General features: G+C 39.5%; 1 protein-coding gene across 2 annotated transcripts in view; it reads left to right on the top strand.

Annotated features, from left to right (window-relative positions):
- Nucleotides 1-23,971, top strand: part of LOC122562734 (mediator of RNA polymerase II transcription subunit 13-like) — a 236,468-nt gene that overhangs the window by 127,686 nt on the left and 84,811 nt on the right. For both annotated transcript variants that reach the window (XM_043715858.1, XM_043715857.1), the window contains exon 4: nt 16,008-16,091. In XM_043715858.1, coding sequence (XP_043571793.1) covers nt 16,008-16,091 — 84 coding nt within the window. The remainder of the gene's footprint in view (nt 1-16,007; nt 16,092-23,971) is intronic.

Here is a 23,971-nt window from a genome sequence, read left to right as displayed (position 1 = left end):
GTTTATTTAATTGTTGCTAATGGGGACTTGCCAAGTACTAGTTGATTGCCACTATTGTAAGATTAAAAAAAACTCAACAATGTTTGAGAAGTAGGTTGCCTTAATCATTGACCTCACTTGATGTTTTTGTAGCTACCAATAAACATCTCCATACATTGCTTTTATTTTAGTCCTAGTCATCATCATGATCATTACCATCTCTTACCCTGCTATGAGCTAAACCTCTACTCCATTTCGTCCAAGGGCACATATGTCAATGGATACAGCAGTCAATTAGTTTATCAGGTGGATTATATAAAGCAATATTGAGTCCTACTCTTGTCAGCTGAAACTGTTCAATATTCACCATCAACTGAGCTTCTGTTGTCTCCTGCAAACCCCACTCCTTTGTCATGTCCAATCGCACTTCCAACAAGTGAGAGGAGTTCGTCTACTTTGTTTACTGATATCAAGGTAATTTAATTAGTTGTCTTGGTCATTTCCTGTCCCCTACCTTGGTTCCTAGACAAACTTTCTTGAAGGGCTTTTCATCTTTTTCTTGTTTCTCTCTTCCCTGAATCTTCTCTTCAAGCTCATCTTGCCCTAAAGAATCTCTCACTATTCCCACAACCCGATTCCACAAGAACTGCTGAACACCAACTTTCCTTCTGGATCCCATGATAGCTTATATTGTTGTTAGTGCCCTCATCCATACTAACCACCTCATCAAAAATCCCAATCCCTCAGTTCTTGTGGACTACTTGATCCTACCTTCAACCTTGATACTATCCAAAGTCTTTATGTGTTGCCGCCTCCAAAATACCTGCGTTTCCTTTTAACAGAACCACATGTTTGAAGCCCTACATCAAGTATCTTTCATGCTATAGCTCTGAGACAAGTTCTGTTAAAGTGATGAAGCACAACTTACTGCCTGTAGCTGCTCCCCCTCATCTGCGTCCTGGCACAGTAAATTTGAGGTTTTTTTGAGAGCTATCTTGGAAACCTTTACCTTGTCAAAGCCCATCTCTATAAAAACATGAACCTCGCAGGCTTTGTTTCAGGTAGCAATGCTGATTTTAATTATGCTTGACCTTCTCTTGACTTGGAAGTAAATGAACTGTTTAAAGTACAACTGCTTCCAATCCAGATACTTTTCTGGGACTTTGAAGAAGCAACCTGTGCAGTTTGAACACAGGCTCCTGCCATTGCTGCAAGTTTTAACATCTTGTACCTTTGACTAATAAAAACTATTCAGTTCCCCTTTACTGGCTAATGATCAAACCATCGAGTTGGCTGTGAAGCAATCTTCAAAACATGACACGGGGGTGGGGTACAGGTTCATTGTTCATTGAAAATGGAGCTGCAGGTAGAAAAGATAGTGAAAGCGTTTGGTATGCCTGCCTGCATTGGTTAATGGTCAGAGTATAGGAATTGGGAGGTCATGTTGCAGCTGTACAGGACATTGGTTAGACTACTTTTGGAATTATACATTCAATTCTGGTTTCCTTCTGGTAGCAAAGATGTTGTAAAACTTGAAAGGGTTTAGAAAAGATTTCCAAGAATGTTGCCAGAGTTGGAGGCAAACTGAATAAGCCTCCAGGGTTATTTTCCCTGGAGCGTCAGAAGCTTAGGGGTGACTTTACAGGCATTGATAGGGTGAACAGTCGAGGTCTTTTCTCAGGATAGGGGAGTCCAAATCAAAAGGGCATAGGTTTAATCGAGAGGGCTAAGATTTAAGAGGGACCTAAGGGGCAACATTTTCTTGCAGAGATTGGTGTGTGCATGGAATGAGGTGCCAGAGGTGATAGTGGAGGCAGGTACAATTACACCATTTAACAGATGAGTACATGAATAAGAAGGACAAATGCTGGCCATTGGAACTACATTAATTTAGGTTATCTGGTCAGCATGGGCGAATTGAATGAAAGGGTCTGTTTCCATGTTGTACATCTGACTCTGTGCTCTCACTTCTTTTTACATTCTATTAAAGACAGTCTCAAAGCATAACTCTTCATGTTTTCACCAAGTCTTTCAAAGGAAAACTGGATATTATTTGCTTTGGTTTTACACATATTTTTATACAGATGTTATGTGGAGGTGATCTGCCATTCTTTTGAAGAAAGCCTTAATGTGTTTAGTTTTGGGTATTCAAATCATATATCTCGTTCTTATTCAATCTTTGTATTTTAATGTGTGTATAGTGTGTGTAGGACATCAGTGTTTCACATAGAGTAACAGCTTTGTCAAAATAGAGTCTTTAGCATATTAAAGCAAGTTTTGGCTAAATCCATTGCAAAACAAAAAGTGGAAACTGTACCAAGGTAATGGAGCTTATAGTAGGCATTGCGAAAATAAATAGTCAGGATACAGCTTGAGGGACAATTACCGGTGATTTGTGTACTGGTGTGAAACACTGTACTCCTAACACCTTGGCATAACTGTTCAAACCCTTGTTGATTTTTCTCACTTTTTCCTTATCTTTTTTGGTTCGGAGTTGAGCTGAGAGCTGAAAGGTAACCTTTGGACTATTCGTAGTAGCTTATGTTTGTTTTTCTCAAAATAGCACACATGCATACTCGCAGCCACGCGCACAACTTTTTGCTGCAACATTTTGATAAGTTCCACCTTTGCCCTGTACAGGCCAATGTTGGAGAGATTATCTGGGGAAGGGAGATTTCAGGGTACATGCCTGTGTAGAACTCCAGGGAAAGTGTGGGGAGAGAGGGCAGGTGGTCAGTCATTTGGAGACACTGCCTGGGCTCCCATCAATGTCCAGGGCTGTTCTCGGCAGCATTTCCGTAAGCCAGGTTCACTTTTAATCATTGTAAACAAAAGACACGATCTGTGTTGAAACACCTCTTTGATGTAATGTTTCTATCAGGACCTTGAGATCTTCGGATAATCCGAAATTCGGATAATTGATACTTGGATAATCAAGGTTCCTCTGTATTGTGAATATAGAGATTATGGAACTGATTTGATCTGGCTGTCTGTCTCAGTGTCATGACATAATGAATATTTGGAACTGTGGTATTTCAAACTTCATCTCTAATTTCTTACCAATTCTTTCAAATACTTGGTGCAATCTTGACAGAAGATATACCAAATCAGAGAGGTTATTAGATTTTTCTATATTTCAAGATAATCATACTCATTCAAATTAAGCTTTTTTGCCTCAATTAGAGGATTTCTCCCTCCTCTAGTTTCTTTTTTGTAACTGACTTGGAGCTTTCATATTCAATAATTAAAGCTTTGTTTGCCTACTATACTTTGGATTTCAATGCTTGCTCCTCTGGGATAAGAGTTGAAGATGAGGATACTCCATTTGTGGTGACCTGACTGTTGAAGGGGTAACTTAAATGGAAACCAAAAGAACTGTGGATACTCTAACTCAGAAATTGGAAGTTTACTGGAAAAGCTCAGCAGATCTGGTAGCATCTGTGGAGAGAAATCGAGTTAATATATTGTGTCGAGTGACCCTTCCTCAAACTTCTTAAATGTATACTTGGCACTGATTGCATTGATGTTTGTGGAAATATTATTGACTGGTAAAATAACATACATTGCTTCACTGCACATGTTTGTGCTCATCAACTTTACAAGAAACTGGTGATTCAAGCACCTGTAATTGTGGATTAATGATATAAGTGGGGGAAGGGTAGATGGTTGCTGTGAGAGGGAAATTATTTGAGTTGAAAAAAGAAAATTAAACGTCACACAATACTAGGGTATAGTCCATAATAGGTTTATTTGGAAACACTAGCTTTTGGAGTGGCGTTCCTTCATCAGGTGGTTGTGATTCTTAACTTTGTCCACCCCAGTCCAACACCAGCACCTCAAAGTCATGAAAAAAGAAAGCACACTTCTCATGAGAGCAGAAGTAAAATTTTGATTCAAGACTGTGCCTACTTTGCATATCCTAGCCTGTGCTGAGAGTATTGCCCATGTTCTCGGTGACGTACAATAAGAAATTTTAAAAATCTCTGTTCCTGTTGAATGGTTCTATGGCTTCTGTCTTATTTTCTCCAATCCAAGTACCACCTTTAAATCTTGCACTCTTGCATCGTCTCCAACAGCTTGCAGATCACTGACTACACTTCCTGCTGCTTAAGTACCACTCCAGAAATCTATTTTTTAATGCCTCCACCTCTTGGGGCCCTCCTTAAAATGGATCTCCTTAGTTGACCAAGCGATTGTAATGTTTTTCTTTTGGATATGGCATCCTCCTTTTTTGATTCTTCTGTAAAATTGCCTTCATAATTATTCCTAGATACTTCTGGTTCTGGGAGAAGATTTGCAGCTCGGGTGCTCGTTGTTGTGGTTCTGTTCGCCGAGCTGGGAATTTGTCTTGCAAACGTTTTGTCCCCTGTCTAGATGACATCCTCAGTGCAATGTCAACCGGAAGCGGCAGAGACAGGCCACTATAAATGCCGGAGGAAACATCACAGAAGCGCTTCACAGGAGGCTCCCAAGCACTGAGGATGTCACCTAGACAGGGGACGAAACGTTTGCAAGACAAATTCCCAGCTCGGTGAACAGAACCACAACTTCTGGTTCTGCTGCTGATTGAGACAAAGTTTCCTGTACACCTGATGAATGTTTAAAATTCTTAATCTTATAAGTAATCTTGATACAGGTATTGAATGATCACTGATGATATCAGTGTTCTGAAAAGTGCTGTTTTGAAAACTGGAATTAATGGACACTTCTTCTGTGGTCGAAGTCACATCATCGATCATGATTCATAACTGCAATCGAACTTGCAATCCAGTACCAGAAATCGCAACAGGCCATTGAGCTTGTTCTGCCATTCAGTTAGTTCATGGCTGATCTGTAGCTTGACTCCACTTATCTAATTTTAAAAGCTTCTATCGTTTTGTAAAAATGAAATACAAATGTTGGTCCATTGCAGAGTCTGGAATGGTCCATTGCAGAACCAGAAGTATCTCGGAATAATTATGAAGGCAATTTTACAGAAAAATCAAAAAAGGAGGATGCCATATCCAAAAGAAAAACATTACAATCGCTTGGTCAACTAAGGAGATGCATTCTAAGGAGGGCCCCAAGAGGTGGAGAGATTAAAAAATAGATTTCTGGAGTGGTACTTAAGCAGCAGGAAGTATAATACAAATGTTGGTCCATTGCAGAGTCAGGAGCAGTATTTACAATGGTGAATAAAGAAATGCCAGAGAAGCTGTACTTTGTATGTTTTATCACCGAGGAAGGCATAAGAAATCTCCTTGAATTAGAGTTTCACATGACTAGGGAGAATGAGGAGTTGAAGGAAATTAGTGTTGGAATGTTGCACTGGAATTAATGGAGCTGAAAAGTCCCCAGGACCTGATATTCTGCATCCCCAAATATTGACTAGTACAGAAATAGTAGGTGCATTGGTGATAATCTTTAACTCTGCAGATTCTGGAATAATTCCCACAGATTGGAAGTCAGCAATGAACACGGAACATTACAGTGCAGTACAGGCCCTTCGGCCCTCCATGGTTCCACAGGTCTTGCAACAATCTGAAGCCCATCTACTCTACACTATTCCATTCTCGTCCATGTGCCTATCCAATGACCATTTATTGCCCTTAAAGTTGGTGAGTCAATCACCCCTCAAGTTAAAGCTATATCCCCTCGTGCCAGCCATCGCCATCCGAGGAAAAAGGCTCTCACTGTCCAACCGATTTAACCCTCTGATTATCTTTCTTGTCTCCATTAAGTCACCTATCAACCTCCTTCTCTCGAACAAAAATAGCCTCACGTTCCTCTGCCTTTCCTCATAAGACCTTCCCTCTATACCAGGCAACATCCTTATAAATCTCCTCTGAACCCTTTCCAAAGTTTCCATGTCCTTCCTCTAATGCGGTGACCAGAACTGTACGCAATACTCCAAATGTGGCTGCAGCAGAGTTTTATACAGCTGCAGCATGATCTCATGGTTCAAAAACTCAATCTCTTCACCAATAAAAGCTAACACACTGTATGCCTTCTTAACAACCCTATCAACCTGGGTGGCAAATTTCAAGAATCTATTACCTGGACAGCCAGATCTCTCTGTTCATCTACACTGCCAGGAATCTTACCATTAGCCTAGTACTCTGTATTCCTGTTGCTCCTTCCAAAGTGAATCATCTCTCACTTTTCTGCATTGAACTCCATTTGCCACCTCTCAGCCCATCTCTGCAGCTTATCTGTGTCTCTCTGTAACCTACAGCATCCTTCCTCACTATCCACAACTTTACTGACTTTAGTGTCATCTGCAAATTTACTAACCCATCCTTCTATGGCCTCATCCCAGTCATTTATAAAAATGACAAAACAACAGTGAACCCAAAACAGATCCTTGCAGTACCCCACGAGTAACTGAACATTTTGCATTAACCACCACCCTCTGTCATCTTTCAGCTGGCCAATTTCTGATCCAAACCACGAAATCACCTTCAATCCCATGCCTCAGTTTTTTTGTGCAGTAGGCCACCATGGGGGACCTTATCAAACGCCTCCTGAAATCCATATACACCACATTAACAGCTTTACCCTCATCCATCTGTTTGGTCACCTTTTCAAAGACCTCAATAAGGTTTGTGAGGCACGACCTACCCTTCACAAAACCGTAATGACTATCCCTAATTAACTTATTTCTTTCTAGAGTCTTATCAATCCTATCTCTTATAACCCTTTCCAACAGTTTGTCCACAACTGAGGGACGGCTCACAGATCTATAATTACCAGGGTTGTCTCTACTCCCCTTCTTGAATGAGGGAACATTTACTATCCTCCAGTCTTCTGGCACTATTCCTGTAGACAATGACAACATAAAGATCAAAGCCAAAGGTTCGGCAATCTCCTCCCGAGCTTACCAGAGAATCCTAGGCTAAATCCTATCTGGCCCAGGGGACCTATCTATTTTTACACTTCCCAGAATTGCTAACACAACCTCCTTATGCACCTCAGGCCCATCTAATATTGTAGCCTGTATCTCAGTATTTTCCTCGACCATGTTTTCATTTCTCGTGTGAATACTGACATAAAGTATTCGTTTAGCGCTTGCCCTATCTCCTCTGACTCCACATGCAACTTCCCACTACTATGCTTGATTGGCTCTAATCTTAGTCATGTCATTCTTTTATTCCTGATATCGCTATTTAAAACCTTAGGGTTTTCCTTGATCCTTTCCGCCAAAGACTTCTAATGTTCCTTCCTGGCTCCTCTTAGCTCTCTCTCTTTAGGTCTTTCCTGGCTAACTTGTAACTCTCAAGCACCCTGAGCCATCACATCTCATCCTAACATATGCCGCCACCTTCCTCTTCACAAGACTTTCAGCTTCCTTAGTAAACCACAGCTCCCACGCACGACAACTTCCTCCCTGCCTGACCGGTACATACTTATCAAGGACACGCAGTAACTGTTCCTTGAATAAGCTCCATGTTTTTATTGTGCCCATCCACTGCAGTTTCCTTCCCCATCCTGTGCATCCTGAATCCTGCCTAATCACATTGTAGTTGCCTTTCCCCTTGCTGGAGCTCTTGCCCTCCAGTATATACCTAACTCTTTCCATCGCTAAAATAAACCTAACTGAATTGCGGTCACTATCACCAATGTGCACACACCTACCTTCAAATCTAACACCTGACTGCGTTCATTACCCAGTAGGAGAAAGTGAGGTCTGCAGATGCTGGAGATCAAAGTTGAAACTTTATTGACAGCACAGCAGGTCAGGCAGCATCCAGGGAACAGGAGATTCGACGTTTCGGGCACAGGCCGAACGGGCTTCATTCCTGAAGAAGGGCCTGTGCCCGAAACGTCGAATCTCCTGCTCCCTGGATGCTGCCTGACCTGCTGTGCTGTTCCAGCAATAAAGTTTCAACTTCATTACCCAGTACCAAACCTAATGGGCCTCGCCCCTTGTTGACCTGTCTACATACTGTGTCAGGAAACCCTTCTGCACACATTGGACAAAAATGCTGTTCCACTGTTTAAGAAGGAAGTGTGAGAGCAAGAAGGAAACTGCAGACCTGTTACCTTTACGTCAGGAACAGGGGAAATGCTAGAATCTATTGAAGATGATGTAATAAATGCACATTAAATTGTAGTGATCTATTGGACATAGCATGGATTTTGTAAAGGGAAAAATAGTGTTTGAATAACCTTTTCTGAGAATTTTACTAATAAAATTGATAAAGGGAGTTGAACACAAAGTATAATTGGTTTTTCAAAGGCTTTTAGTAAGGTTCCTCATAGGTTGGTGAGCAAAATGTAAAGTGTCTGAGATATGAGGTAATGTGCTGTCATGTATTAAAGATTGGTTAGCAGGCAGAGTTGCTTAAGTGTGACGCTGGAAAAGTCGCAGTCGGTCAGACAGCGGCTGAGGAGCATAACCCTTTTCACAGTAGGAATACATGTGTAGACCAATTGTGACGAGCATGGTATTGAAAGGATCAGTTCTTGGATTCAAGCTGTTCACAACCAACATTAGTAATTTGGAAATGGAGTTCAAATGTTTCCAAATTTGTGGATGATACAAAGCCTACTGGGAATATGTATCATGAGGAAGATGTAAAGCATTTTTAGAAAGATTTGGACAGACTTAGTGAGTGGGTAAGAACATGATGGATCTAAGTGGTTCTTGTGGTGTACTGGTAATGTTTCTACCTCTGGGCCAGAAGTCTTGTGTTCAAGCCTTACCTGCTCCATACATGGGTTGTAACATCTGAAGAGATGGGTTTTTTTTTAACAAAAATATATGACTGATGGGATATAATTTGGAAAACTGAGAAGTTACCTATTTGGTAGGGGCAACTGAATTGCAGAGGTATCTCATGGTAAGAGGATGGAGAGTGCAGATATAAAAAGGGAGCTACGTGTCTTTATCTGTGAATCAGTGAAGGCTTGCATGCAAGTGCACCACGCTATTCAGAAGACTAATGGGATGTTAGCCTTTATCACAAAAGGTTGAGTACAACAGTGGAGTCTTGCTTCATTTGTGCAGAAGTTTGGTTAAACTACACTTTTGGTTTCTCAGGAAGAATAGAATTGCTAAAATGGGTGTGCAAGTAGTTATTTCCTTTTGTAGAGTTGTGAACCAAGGAATACAATTAAAAATAAGAGGATTGCCATTTGGGATGAGATGACAATTGTTTTTTGCTCAGAGGTTTGTGAATCTTTTCAAAGCTGTATCCCAGAGGGCTAAAGAAGTTCAGTGTTTGAGTACATTTAGAAGTTGACAGATTTCTGGCTACCATTGAAGTCTTCAATCTACCATGATTGCATTAAATGTCACAGCAAGCTCAACAGTCTGAATGGCCTACTGTTATTCATGTGCATTTGTTCTGTGATCCTCACTATATTTTCCTGTTCAAAATTTAATATGATTTCCTTAAGATGGATATTGTAATCTCATAGTTGCATTCCCAAAATGTGTCTGACATGTTGTGTAACTGAATATTACATGGGCCCTACACTATGAACGTTCTTTTCTGTCATTGACTTCGGGTTCATGACTGATATTCATCTGAACTGGAAAGATTTTGGATCCTATTTACTCTTGGGAACCAAATTACACAGTAGTTAACACGAGACTCATCTGTTCAGGACCAAAAGTACTGTGGCTGCTGTAAATCAGAAACAAAAACAGAAGTTGCTGGAAAAGCTCAGCATATCTGGCAGCATCTGTGAAGACAAATCAGCATTAATGTTTCTGATTCAGTATGAGGGCAGGGTCAGTGAACCCAAAACGTTAATTCTGATTTCTCTTCACAGATGCTGCCAGATCTGCTGGGCTTTTCCAGCAACCTCTGTTTTCAGCTGGTCAGGACATTGGCATCTTTGTTTAGAGTCATAGATGCACATCACAGAAACAGAACCTTTGATCCAACTCATCCATGCTGACCAGATACCCTAAATAAATCTAGTCCCATTTGCTAGCATCTGACCCATATCTGTCTCAACCCTTCCTATTCATATACCCATCCAGATGCCTTTTAAATATTGTCATTGTACCAGTCTCCACCCCTTCCTCCGGCCGCTCATTCCATGCAACACCACCCTCTGTGTGAATAAGTTGCCCCATAGGTCCGTTTTAAATCGTTCCCCTCTCACCTTAAACCTCAGGCCTCAAGTTTTGGACTGAGGGGAAAAGACCTTGTCTATTTACCCTGTCCATGTGCTTCATGATTTTATAAATCTAAGTTCACCCTGAAGCTCCAAAGCTATAGGGAAAACTGCCCCAGTCTATTTAGCCTCTCCCTATAGCTCAAACCTTCCAACCCTGGCAACATTCTTGTAAATCTTTTCTGAACCATTTCAAATTTCACAACACCCTCCCCATAATAGGGAGACCAGAATTGAATACAGTATTTGAAAAATGGCCTAACTAATGTCTTCTAGAGCTGCAATATGACCTCACCCCAGTTGCTATGTTCAATACTCTGTCCAGGAAAGACAAGCATCCCAAATGTTGCCTTCACAGTCCTCTCTATATGTAACTCCACTTTGAAAGAACTGTGATTCTGCGTTCCAAGGTCTCTTTGTTCAGTAACACTCCGCAGGACTTTATCATTAAGTATATAAGACCTGCCCTGATTTGCCTTTCGAAAATGCAGCACCTGACATTTATCTAAATTAAACTCCATCAGCTATTCCTCGGCTCACTGGCCCATCTGATCAAGGTCCTATTGTACTCTGAGGTAACCTTCTTTGTTCACTACACCTTCAGTTTTGGTGTCATCTGCAAACTTACTAACCATATCTCCTATGTTCACATTCAACTTATTTATATAAATAATGAAAAGCAGTGAACTCAGTACTGATCCTTGTGCCATGCTGCTGGCTACAGATCAACGGTCTGAAAAGCAGCTGTCCACCTCCACCCTCTGTTGTCTTTCTTCAAGCCAGTGTCCAAATGGCCATTATTTCTGTTTGAGCTGAAAATGTGTTGCTGGAAAAGCGCAGCAGGTCAGGCAGCATCCAAGGAACAGGAGAATCGACGTTTCGGGCATAAGCACTTCTTCAGGAAGAAGAAGGGCTTATGCCCGAAACGTCGATTCTCCTGTTCCTTGGATGCTGCCTGACCTGCGGCGCTTTTCCAGCAACACATTTTCAGCTCTGATCTCCAGCATCTGCAGCCCTCACTTTCTCCTCGAAGATTATTTCTGTTTGGGCATGTTTATTTTAGAAAACATCTTGCTCTATAGTTTAGTGTCCACCTGACAAATTGCATGGGAGCGGAAACCATTTTCGCAAGAATTGTCTACTAGTAATAAACTTTTGTTTTCAAAAGTGAAACACCTTTGAGCAATAGACCATCAGTTGCAGTAAAATGCTTTTCAGAATTCAGCCAGCAGCGAATTCTCACTTAGTACCCAAACGGAGAGATCTTTAGTATAATGAAAGGTGACTGTTTTATGTCCTGATGGGAAACCATTTTCAGCATTAAACATGAGATTAACTTGGTTTGTGCCAGCTCATCACAAAATAAATATTGGTATAGCCATTTAGTACATTGATACAATCAGGCTGATGCAAAATGTGACATGCATTAGTGTTGATTATTTTTGCTGCTTATGTGGGGATTAATGCAATGTTTATAAAGTATTTACCTGGTTTATATTTATTCTCCACTTTTCACGTTTTTCCATTTTGTACTTTTTGTTCTCTTCTGTAAAAGTTTGGTGATTTCAATTGAAGATGCAGCATGCTCTTGTTAAGTGGGAGTCATATTATTTTCTTTGCAATTGTGATTATAGAGCTGGTTCACTCTCACCCACCAGATAACTTCCGGTTACTTTATAATAATGGGGTAAATCTTTCCTCCATAGGATAATGAATCATTTTTGGTCTCACTGTAGCCAGTATTTCACTCTTAGAGTATTTTGGACAATATCTTCCTTTTGCCTGCATGAGAAGTATTTTAACCTAAAACTGGATTGTTTTACCGTTCAAATCTGTTAGGAAAATTCACTGAGCTGGAAGGTTCATTTCCAGACGTTTCATTACCCTGTTAGGTAACATCTTCAGTGGGCCTCAGGCGAAGCAATGCTGTAAGTTTCTGCTTTCTGTTTAGATGTTTGGGTTTCTTTGGGGTGATGATGTCATTTCCTGTGGTGAAGTAACTTTCTGTTCCTTTTCTCAGTGGGTGGTAGATGGGGTCTAACTCGATGTGTTGAATGGTTGAACTTGAAATGGTTCAGAAAAGATTTAACATCGAGTTAGACCTCATCGACCACCCCCTGAGAATAGGAACAGGAAGTGACTTCACCACAGGAAATGACATCAACCCAAACCTATAAATAGAAAGCAGGAATTTTCAGCATTGCTTCGCCTGAGACCCACTGAAGAGGTTACCTAGTAGGGTAACAAAATGTCTGAAAGTGAACCTTCCAGCTCAGCGAGCAAACCTACATCCAAAACCTCAACATGCGCTACAAATCTTCTCAAACATGAGGAAAAGTTACATTAATTCTAGCGCGTTGGTCCCTATATGCTTGGGTTTCGTGACAACCACGTTTCCGAAGGAATTACTTAGATACTTCAGGGTAAATGGCAGCTCATTGGTTGGTTTTCCAATGCAATGCACCTTGAAATGAAGACTTAGCATTTTATCAGAGGCGACGTTTCCTGTGCTAACCAAGCTATTGCACTAAGTAAGGAGCAGAAATCATTCATTTTTGGAAAGAACTATTTTTAAATGTTTATATGGCACCTTTCACATTCTCAGGGTAAGTTCAAGTGCCTTATAGTTATCTTATGGTCAAATGTATTGCGAAAGTCATATATTTCTGTGTTAATTAAGATAATTAGGTTTACTCATTCATTATTGTAGATAAAGGCCAATTTTGATGGTATTAGGCAAGAACTTTTGAAAGCTGATTGGAGGCAGATGTTCACAGGTAAAGAGACAGCTGGAAAATGGGAAGCCTTCAGAAATGAGATAACAAGAATCCAGAGAGAGTACATTCCTGTCAGGGTGAAAGGAAAGGCTGGTAGGTATAGGGAATGCTGGATGACTAAAGAAATTGAGGGTTTGGTTAAGAAAAAGAAGGAAGCATATGTCAGGTATAGACAGGATAGATCGAGTGAATCCTTAGAGTATAAAGAAAGTAGGAGTATACTTAAGAGGGAAATCAGGAGGGCAAAAAAAGGGACATGAGATAGCTTTGGTAAATAGAATTAAGGAGAATCCAAAGGGTTTTTACAAATGTATTAAGCACAAAAGAGTAACTAGGGAGAGAATAGAGCCCCACAAAGATCAGCAAGGCAGCCTTTGTGTGGAGCCACAGAAAATGGGGAAGATACTAAATAAATATTTTGCATCAGTATTTACTGTGGAAAAGGATATGGAAGATATAGAATGTAGGGAAATAGATGGTGATGTCCAGATTTCAGAGGAGGAAGTGCTGGATGTTTTGAAACGGTTAAAGGTGCATAAATCCCCAGGACTTGATCAGATGTACCTGAGAACTCCGTGGGAAGCTAGGGAAGTGATTACTGGGCCTCTTGCTGAGATATTTGTATCATCGATAGTTAGAGGTGAGGTGCCAGAAGAATGGAGGTTGGCAAATGTGGTGCCACTGTTTAAGAAGGGCGGTAAAGACAAGCCAGGAAACTATAGACCAGTGAGCCTGACATCGGTGGTGGGCAAGTTGTTGGAGGGAATCTTGAGGGACAGGATATACATGTATTTGGAAAGGCACGGACTGATTCGGGATAGTCAACATGGCTTTATGCGTGGGAAATCATATCTCACAAACTTGATTTGAGTTTTTTGAAGAAGTAACAAAGAGGATTGATGAGGGCAGAGCAGTAGATGTGATCTATGTGGACTTCAGTAAGGCGTTCGGCAAGATTCCCCATAGGAGACTGATTAGCAAGGTTAGATCTCATGGAATAAAGGCGGAACTAGCCATTTGGATACAGAACTGGCTCAAAGGTAGAAGACAGAGAGTGGTGGTGGAGGGTTGTTTTTCAGACTGGAGGCCTGTGACCAGTGGAGTGCCACAAGGATTGGTGCTGGGCCCTCTATTTTTTGTAATTTATATAAATGATTTGGATGTGAGCATAAGAGGTACAGTTAGTAAGTTTGCAGATGACACCAAAATTGGAGGTGTAGTGGACAGTGAAGAGGGTTACCTCAGATTATAACAGGATCTGGACCAGTTGGGCCAATGGGCTGAGAAGTGACAGATGGAGTTTAATTCAGATAAATGCGAGGTGCTGCATTTTGGGAAAACAAATCTTAGCAGGACTTATACACTTAATGGTAAAACCTGAGGGAGTGTTGCTGTACAAAGAGACCTTGGATTGCAGGTTCATAACTCCTTGAAAGTGGAGTCACAGGTAGATAGGATGGTGAAGAAGGCATTTGATATGCTTTCCTTTATTGGTCAGAGTATTGAGTACAGGAGTTGGGAGGTCATGTTGCGGCTGTACAGGACATCGGTTAGGCCACTGTTGGAATATAGTGTGCAGTCCTGGTCTCCTTCCTATCAGAAAGATGATGTGAAACTTGCAAGGGTTCAGAAAAGATTTACAAGGATGTTGCCATGGTTGGGGGATTTGAGCTATAGGGAGAGGCTGAATAGGCTAGGGCTGTTTTCCCTGGAGTGTCGAAGGCAAAGTCTTTTTCCCTGGGGTCTGGGAGTCCAGAACTAGAGGGCATAGGCTTAGGGTGAGAGAGGAAAGATATAAAAGAGACCTGAGGGGCAACTTTTTCACGCAAAGGGTGGTACCTGTATGGAATGAGCTGCCAGAGGAAGTGATGGAGGCTGGTACAATTGCAACATTTAAGAGGCATTTGGATGGGTACATGAATAGGAAGGGTTTGGAGGGATATGGGCCGTGTGCTGGCAGGTGAGACTAGATTGGGTTGGGATATTTGGCCGTCATGGATGGGTTGGACCAAAGGGTCTGTTTCCATGCTGTATATCTCTATGACTCTAACCTGTTCAGAGATGTTATTACACAGCACTGGAACAGGTGAAACTTGAACCCCGGCCTCCTGATCAAATGGTAGGGTCACCACCACTACATTTCAAGAGTCCTCATTCATCTTGTATCCTTGTATCATGTCTAGTTTGTTCTGTCTCTGTAGATTATATTAAGTGTTAAAAAATGTAGTTTTGGTTTCTGTTCAAAGTGAATTAGAGGTGTTTGCTTTCAATTTCTTTCCGTGTGCCTGTGAGTGATTATCGTGTTTGCATTTTGACCTAGTTTAGAGACTTGTAGAGGCAAGAAAGCTTTGAGATTACGTGGCTAAGTTGGTGCTATGCTGTTCATAAAAACCAAAGAGTTTTTTTCATGTTAAAAAGCATGGAGAGGAATATTGACCTGGACGCTACATGAATGTATTCCGTTGTGCTTAGTTATTCAGTTTTGTGTGTTCAGAAAGAGTGAGTTCTAAAGAATTAGGAAGGGTCAGGTAGCTCTGTGAAGAGACATTCAGCAACAGAATAGATGCTCATAGGTCTGTTGATGGGTTGTGGCATGTAATTCCCACTGAAGCCTATACTTGGACAGCAATTCATGTTGGTGGGCTTCACTGTAAACCTGAACTTGGATTTACATGGCCAGATCCAGAAGAAAAGGACCAGCCTTCCACTGTATGAATGAATATGTTGAAATGCCTATCAGAATGAAGGATATAGTAAAACCAAAATTATACTGGATTAATCCATTGGATTGAGTCTTAGTCTATTTGACTGTTAATAATTACTATATTTCATGTTTGGTGTACCCATATAGTTATTGGTTATGTTTGTTTTGTTCCAAATTTGTATAGTAAAGATTCTTTTGCTAATTTGGTATTATTATGGAATCTTTTTTTAAAAACCTTTTGATTTTTCAAATATTATTCTTTAAGTATCTCAGGGGTCTCAAAACAGATCCTAACATGGCAGGGGTATTTAGTATTTCCATTGTCTGGGGTCATAACAAGATCTAATAGTAAAGTCAGCTTGGCTGCAGAATGCAATATTAGGGTCAGAAAGTGGAAGAAATGTTTTGTTTAATTTTATTCCTTATCATTTTCCTAGGTGTCTGATGGATAAGAATTTTGTTAGGATTGGAAAGTGGTTTGTCAAACCCTACGAGAAAAATGAGAAGCCTGTCAACAAAAGGTAAGCATTATCTTATTGATGCCTCTACGCACAAAAGTATGTTTATTTGGTTTGGTATCTACATATTTCTAAACTACAAAGAGAAGATCATTCGTGAAACACAAAATGATTAAAACTGCATGGTGTACTCGAGCACAAGGCTAATGATGACCGTCTGACTGTTGTAGGTTGTCATAAAAGCCCTTCTGGTTCACCTATATCTTTACTTGGTCTGGCCAATATGCGACTCCAGACCCACAGCAATGTGGTTGACACTTAAATGTCCTAGATATGAGCCATAAATGCTGGGTAGTCAGTGATGCTTTCAACCTATGAAAGGATTAAAGAAAATGCAGTTTGTCAATTGATATTAGGATGCCACTTCTCTAAAAAAGCTTGGCATTGTTTCTTGCAGACTGTCGAAACTCTCCAGCATTATATAAATTCCGCTTAGTCTTCAGAATCAAGGATTATTTAGCCTTACTTGTAACCAGCCCAACTCAAGTGACTAGAAGTTAGAGCCAAAAATAGCTGGCAAAACTTAGCAGGTCTGTCAGCGTAAGTGGAGATGAAGCTGAAAGAGAGAGAGATATATGAAAGGAGTATGTAAACAAGAATGATTTGGAGATGCCGGTGTTGGACTGGGGTGTACAAAGTTAAAAATCACACAACACCAGGTTATAGTCCAAGAGGTTTAATTGGAAGCACACTAGCTTTCGGAGCGACGCTCCTTCATCAGGTGAATGTGGAGGGCTCGATCGTAACACAGAATTTATAGCAAAAATTTGCAGTGTGATGTAACTGAAATTATACATTGAAGAATTGATTGTCTAACAGACAATCAATTCTTCAATGTATAATTTCAGTTACATCACACTGCAAATTTTTGCTATAAATTCTGTGTTACGATCGAGTCCTCCACATTCACCTGATGAAGGAGCGTCGCTCCGAAAGCTAGTGTGCTTCCAATTAAACCTGTTGGACCATAACCTGGTGTTGTGTGATTTTTAACTTTGTAAACAAGAATAGTATGGATAGCTGGCCAGCTACTGCTCAGAATTTGCCTGGGGCAAGACCTGCGGAGGTTTGCCAGCAATTTCTGTATTTATTTCAGATCTCCAGTATCTGTGGTTCTTTGTTTTATTATATCAGGATTTAAGGACTTAATTTAATGGGCTTTTAAGGTTTTCAACACAGTTTTTGCCAAAACAATTTCCTGTGTTTTTCAGTGCACTGCAACGAAAATTATGGAGACTAGATTTACGTGACTCTAATGTGTCAGTGCTTTCATCAGTAATGGTAACTGTTGTGAGCCAAAAATGTGCAGACATTGTCCAAATGGTGCACTTCAGCTGTGCAGTGCAATTAGTCTTGGCCAGCTGATTATTTCTACCTTAAAATTCAGATCAGAAGTACTCTTAAGTACAGAGTATAAGATGCTAAGAGAAAATAAGGAAGCTTTATATAGGCAAAGCTACAGGTAGATATAGTCTGACCTGTTTAATTGTATTTGGAATAGGGCAGAGTTCATTTGGAATAAATAGAACTTAATGGGCTCTTGTTGTTGACAGTGCTTTATGTAACAGTTGAGTTCAGAGTTAAACTTATAAATATTATAACTTCATTCAACGTGATTCAAGAATGTCTTATTTATATTTTAGGCTATGAAAATCTCAAAAACAACTTGAAAAGCCCAATTATCACAATTTGCCTCCACATTGATGCGGCAGTGCATGTACAGTTTGTAGTTTGATTTTTGACTGTTGGGTAACTAAATTTATTCAGCCTCATTATTTAATGGTTTGGAATGAATAATTAATAATTCTGCAACTGCGATTTCACACTATTTAATACTGCAAAAGTGATCTATTTCTGATTATTGAACTTCACATACTGTTTGTTCCACAAATCTTTCAAACTATTTTTGCAGTTGCTAAATTCTGAGTTACAATGCCAAAAAAACAGTTGTGCAACACATCTCCACAGACCTAACGGCAGAGTACACCATTTCCTCACAATGACATTGAAAGGTTTCATTTAGTTATTCACTTCAGATGTATTCCCTAGTCTAGTAATTCAGGGCAGACCCACCACAATATGGTTCACTCTTCAGTGTCCTTTGTAATAGCCTGGCAAGCCCCTCATTTGTATCAAACCACTGCATAGTTTTAATAGAGGAATGAAACTGGGCACACTACCTGGTATCAAGGTAGACTTTGGAAATGACATTGGTAATTCCATTCCCAGTAATCCTGCGAAGTCCTCCATACTACCTACTCGGGGTTTGTGCTGAAATTTGGACGACTGTCCCAACAATTCATGCAAAGCCTGATGCCTGTGTGATTCCATGAAAATGTCTTTGCCAACACCATCCCTGAGTCTGTCGTGACCCACTGTCAAGAAACATCAAAGATGGTAAGGGCGCAGAATATACCCGAGGTCAGGGATTTCAATGTCCATTAGCAAGAATAGATTGATATCACCATCTACCTGTTGCAGATGCAGCTGTCCATGACAATATTGGCAGAATTAACCACCGCACTTCTTTTGTTGAGATTGACTTACACCTTCTTGATAGCGATACCTTCCATTGTGTTGTGTGGCACTCTACCTGTGCTGAATGGAGGCACCTAGAACAAATCTAATAACTCATTAATGAGTATCTGTGAGGTACAATGGGGTTTCAATAGAATTGAATTCAACCACAATCTCTGACCTCATGACTCAGCATTGTATTCCATTTTACCATTAGCATTAAATCAGGAGTTTCAGCATTGATTCAGTGAAGTGTGCAAAAGGAAATGACAAGAGCAGCAGTAAGACATATTGAAAATAAAGGTATTATCCTGAAGAAGCTGCAACATATTTGTTTTCATGTCAAATAGCTAAAACAGAATGCAGCAGGCAGGACTTAGCGATCTTACAGATCAGATCAAAGCTGTCTTGTCATGTTCAGTTGTGATGGACATTTGAACAACTAACTGAAAGGGCTGCTGCTCAGATATCCTGAACCACAGTGATGCAAGAGCTAAGCACATTCATGCAAAAGATGAGACTGAGGCCCCAGAATTAGCTGTGACCCCAGCCAAGTGTTTCCAGTACAAGTACAATTTTGAGTACCCAGCAGTATGAACACGGAATGAGCAGGCCACTTGGCCCTTTGCCCCTGTTCTGCCATTCATTAAGATTGTGCTTGATCTAATTTTAATTTCTATGTTTTTGCATCCTTGGTTACCAAGAATCCATCTACCTCTATCTTAGAAATATTTAATGATTCCACATCAATGTCTTTTGAGGAAGAGAATTCCAAAAACATTCAACTCTAGAAAAATGGTTCCTCATCTCTGTTTTAAGAAAGTGTCCCATTATTTTTCAACTATGGCACTTAGTTCAAGATTCTCCCATAAAAGGAAATGTCCTTTAGGCGTCTATCTGGTCAAATTCTCTCAAAATGATGTGGTTTGATGAATCACCTCTGACTCTTCTGAACTCAAGACGATAAAGATGTTGCCTGCTTGGCCTTTGCTCGTTCTGCCCAACCTAAGTACTAGTCAAGGAATCCTTCTCTGAATTGCCTCCAACACCTGTTGGCCAAGCATGACCCACCCACAAAAAGTAGAATGCATCTAACGCAACCACTTATTATTCCATCAGTCTGTTCTTGATCATCAGCAAAGTGGCTGGTGTGCTTGTGGTGGAGGGCATGAATGTTTAAAGTGGTAGATGAAGTACCAGTTAAGCTTGTTTTTCATGGATGCTGTCTAGCTGCTTTGCATGTTGTTGGCACTGCTCTCATCTAGCAAGTGGGAGCTATTCCATTAAACACTGATTTATATCTTGTATACAATGGATAGGCTTTAGGGATGCAAATAGTGTTTTACTTGCTGCATGAATTCCAACTTCTGACCTACTCTTGTGGCAACTGTATTGACATGGATTGTTCACCCACCTTTCTGGTTAAAGGTAGCCCTCCAGGATATTGATGGGAATGTCAACAGCATATGGTTAGAATTTCTAGTTGGAGATGGCCATTGTGTGCGGTGCACATGATATATGTAAGCAATGTAAATCTTTGAAAGCTTTCTTTGTTTCTTTATGATTAAACATGTACAGTTCATCTTTCTATACAAGAGTGCCAGTAAGGTTGACTAATCTGTAGGAGACCTCTATGAGCAGCTCTGAAGTGAAATCATTTGGACATTGAGTATTCTTGTCCAAATTTGCAAAATTTGATCCAAATTTTGGTGATAAGCAATCAGCAATTACTGTCATTATTCTGAATCTGTGTGCCATTCCTTCAGTATTTAACAGAAATGCATATTAATGAGGAAATCATTAGAGATAGAGGGCTGCCATTCACTAAGCTCTCAAGGTATTTTCTGGGAGCCACTCAAGCTAGAAGACAACAATTGATCTTAAGAGTGGGTTTTTATTCCACTCACTTTTAGTAACATTGATTTAATGAGGTGTAACTAACATTTTTTTAATGGAAAGCTGAATGACTACTTCTGAACAACCAATCTGGACCTGAATAATTTATGAGATGCTGTCTACGTTAATGATTGCTAATTTCTTTAACAAACTGTTTGATAATTAAAATTTTCTTTTATCTGTTTTGAGTTTCATCCCAGTGTTTTGCTATGTATATGTGTAAATATATTTTGTGCATGAAAAAAAGTCCGAATTTGTGTTTCCCTGTTTTTCTTTCTGAAAGTACCTTATTTTGAGCATGAATGCAATTCAACTCATGTACAGTAAACTATTGTACATAAGAATAGTTAAATTTGTCATCACTGAGATACTTGGATCTCTTAGGAAAGTTTTCTTTGAGGTCAACAGAAGTGCCATTTTTTAAGAAAAATATTCCTTTCTGCACTTTTGTTCACTAATTAGTTAAATGTTACATATAAATGCAGAGGCTATTTATTAAAAGGAATAATAGTGTTTGTTAAGTATATTTAGTTTTGTGCCAGTGGTAGCTATTAACTGGGGCTTCTTTTGTGCTGCTTAACTGAAACCATGGCTGTGTTAGGTACAGACTTGTAATAAAACCAGAAACTGTTGAAGTATATTTGTAATATTTATCTTTTGTAAATACTTGAGATAAATTGCAGCATTTAAGGCGATTCTATATTACTGGATTTGAAAATTGTGTTTTTGTATGGCTGATATGTAGGTCAGCCCTATCTTTTAAATCCTCCCTACCTTTTCAGCCATTGCATGCCTTATTCACTGCAGCACTCAGGCCTAATATTTCAATCCAGAATGCATATTTTGCTTAATAATACTTTGCACAAGCAATCAAATGGGAGCTACAGGCTTTGTTAACAAAAATGCATGTGTGTTCAAGACATGCTCACATTTGTATCAGTTGCTGATAATGTTTCAAAATGCTGCCCATGTATACCTTGGTATGTAAGTTGACACCTTTTTGGAAGGATTTTTCAAAGGTCAGCATCTAGCATATAATAGGATGTAAGATTGGCTCGTGTTTTTTTCCTTCAAAGCTGTCTTTTCTTATGGAACATCAATTCCTTTCAATTGTTGTGACAAGACAGAAATCATTAACGATGGACATGATACATCACCCTGTCTAACGTGAAGTAGAGAAGGTCTTGTGATAGTTGTGTGGAAAGATGGTTCTCCTTGTGGATGAGTCTAGGGCGAAATGGTGTAATGTCAGAATAAGGGTTTGAAGAGGGATGTCTTCTGAGTATTGTGAATCTGTGCAGTTCTTTACTACAGAGGACTGTTGAGACTGAGCCTTTAAATATATTCAAGACTGAGAAAGGTTTTGAATCAGTCAAGGATTATGGGGGAAAAGGCAGGAAAGTAAAGTCAGATCCTACCAAGGTCTCATTGAATCGCAGAGCAGACTCAGTGAGTTGAATGGAATACTTCAGCTCCTATGTCTTATGGTCTTAATAGAATGTTGAGTAGGAATTATAAAAAAATTATGAAGTTATCAATGAACAAAATATTTAAGTGTTGAAAGAAAAACAAGGGTGGGAATATGGCCTCAAGGTTGTAATCAGGATAAAATTACGTAAGATTCCAAAATGGCAGAAATCTCAAAATTACTTTGGTACATATATGAAGAAGTAATATCTTAACTGTTGAAACTCATTATATATGGAGAAAACTAGTGAACATTACAGATGGTTAGGACTGGCATGATCTCATTTAAAAATAAGCATAAATATTTAATAACCCAATATATTCAAGGCAAATAAAACCATGATCCTGCTGAATTACTTTCAAAGCTTTTAAAATAATCTGGAAAAGAAAGAGATGATTTACAAACTTGCTTTTCTTTTTTAAAACAAGTGCCCAGCTAGAAAACAAGCGGTTAGTTGACATTGCCCCGATATGTTGGAGAGAAGAAACATGTCCATGAGTCTAAAGCTTGACACTATTATGAAAAGTAATTGAATCCGTACTAAAGGAGAAAGTACCTAGAACAGAAAAGATTGATAACTTAGATCTGTGTTACCAACTCGAAGATTCTAAAGGGTGTTTATCGAAGAGTATCATAAACTAATGAATCAGATAAAAGCACACAAGGCTGGGACAGTTCACTGAATTGGCAGTCAGAGCTGCAGGAAAGAAAACACTGCGCATGCTTAAAGGGAGCTTCTCTGTGATAGAAGTTGGAAGGTGGAGTGCTAAGAATCTCAGCGCAAGAATCACTTGATGATAACTTGTATTAACAATTTAAATTTCTGAAACTATTTTGAAATTTTGTAGATGAAGCCCATTGAGTGTTTGAGGTGGGTGGGTGGTGCAGTAGTGAAGGATAATCAGTACCGAAAAGAATAAAAATAAATTACAAGACAGCATTAAAAAAATACACAAATGATTAACTTATGCTTAGCAAATAAATTTCAAAACCTCATACTGTCTTGGTACAAAAAAATTGCATGTTACTGGAAAAGAAATGGGAAAAGAAATGTAATTGCATTCAGAGAGTGTCCTTCAGAACATCCAATGCACTTTACAGCTAACTATGTCACTATCATATAGCTGTTTGTGGGAATATGCATATTACCTGTATACTTCCTACACTTCAGTGACTGTACCTAAAGTATAAGATTTAGCTATTTTGATGGTGTTGATTGATGGGTAAATACTGGCCAAGTCACCAAACTGACATTCATATCTGCCACAGATGGCAGGTGGGGCCTAACTTAAATAGCTCACTGGAAAGTTGATGGAGGCATCTCAGTAGAACAGCATTCCCTCAGTACTACACTGGATTGTTGGCCTATTTTTGTGTTCAAGTACTGGAATGTAAGTAGAAGCACAAATCATTAAAAGTCATTACTCAGTTTAATAAGACCTTTTTAAAAATGACGCATCAAAACCACATGGAATATTGTGTATAGAGGCAGAGAGACATTCGAAAGAGTGCAAATAAAGTATAAAAGTTGTACCAAAAAATGGTTATATATGTCAGGAAATGAAGACGAGGCTGGGTGCGATTTTTTTTTTAAATTAAGGGTGCAAAGTGACTGAACAGATCTTCAGTAAGAAAAGCTCTTTCAGAGGAGACAAAGAAAGTTCATTTCATTTTGATGTGAACAGCAAAATTAGGAGTTATCAATGTTGGATAATCACGAAGAAATCAATTGGTTCAGAATTGTCCATTTCTGAGTATTGAGGCAAGTACTTTTGCTGTTAAGGAGTAGTTAGGTAAACATAGGAATGAGAAAATAAATTGGCTGGTTGTTAGATGTGGAAAAGTTGGAAGAGGTTTGAAAGGAGCATAAAAACCACAAGTTTTACCATGGTTTCCTTTTGTTTAAAAACAGAAACGTTTAGCAACTAGTGTTTTAGATGAGATATGAAGTGTTGGAATTGTCGCCTTTACAAGGTAAACCTTTGAAAGTGAAATTTAGTGG

The sequence above is a fragment of the Chiloscyllium plagiosum genome, chromosome 25, assembly GCF_004010195.1.
Source record: "Chiloscyllium plagiosum isolate BGI_BamShark_2017 chromosome 25, ASM401019v2, whole genome shotgun sequence".
NCBI classification, from domain to species: domain Eukaryota; kingdom Metazoa; phylum Chordata; class Chondrichthyes; order Orectolobiformes; family Hemiscylliidae; genus Chiloscyllium; species Chiloscyllium plagiosum.
Note: the sequence above shows the minus strand (reverse complement) of the source record. Positions and strands in the feature narration are given on the sequence as shown.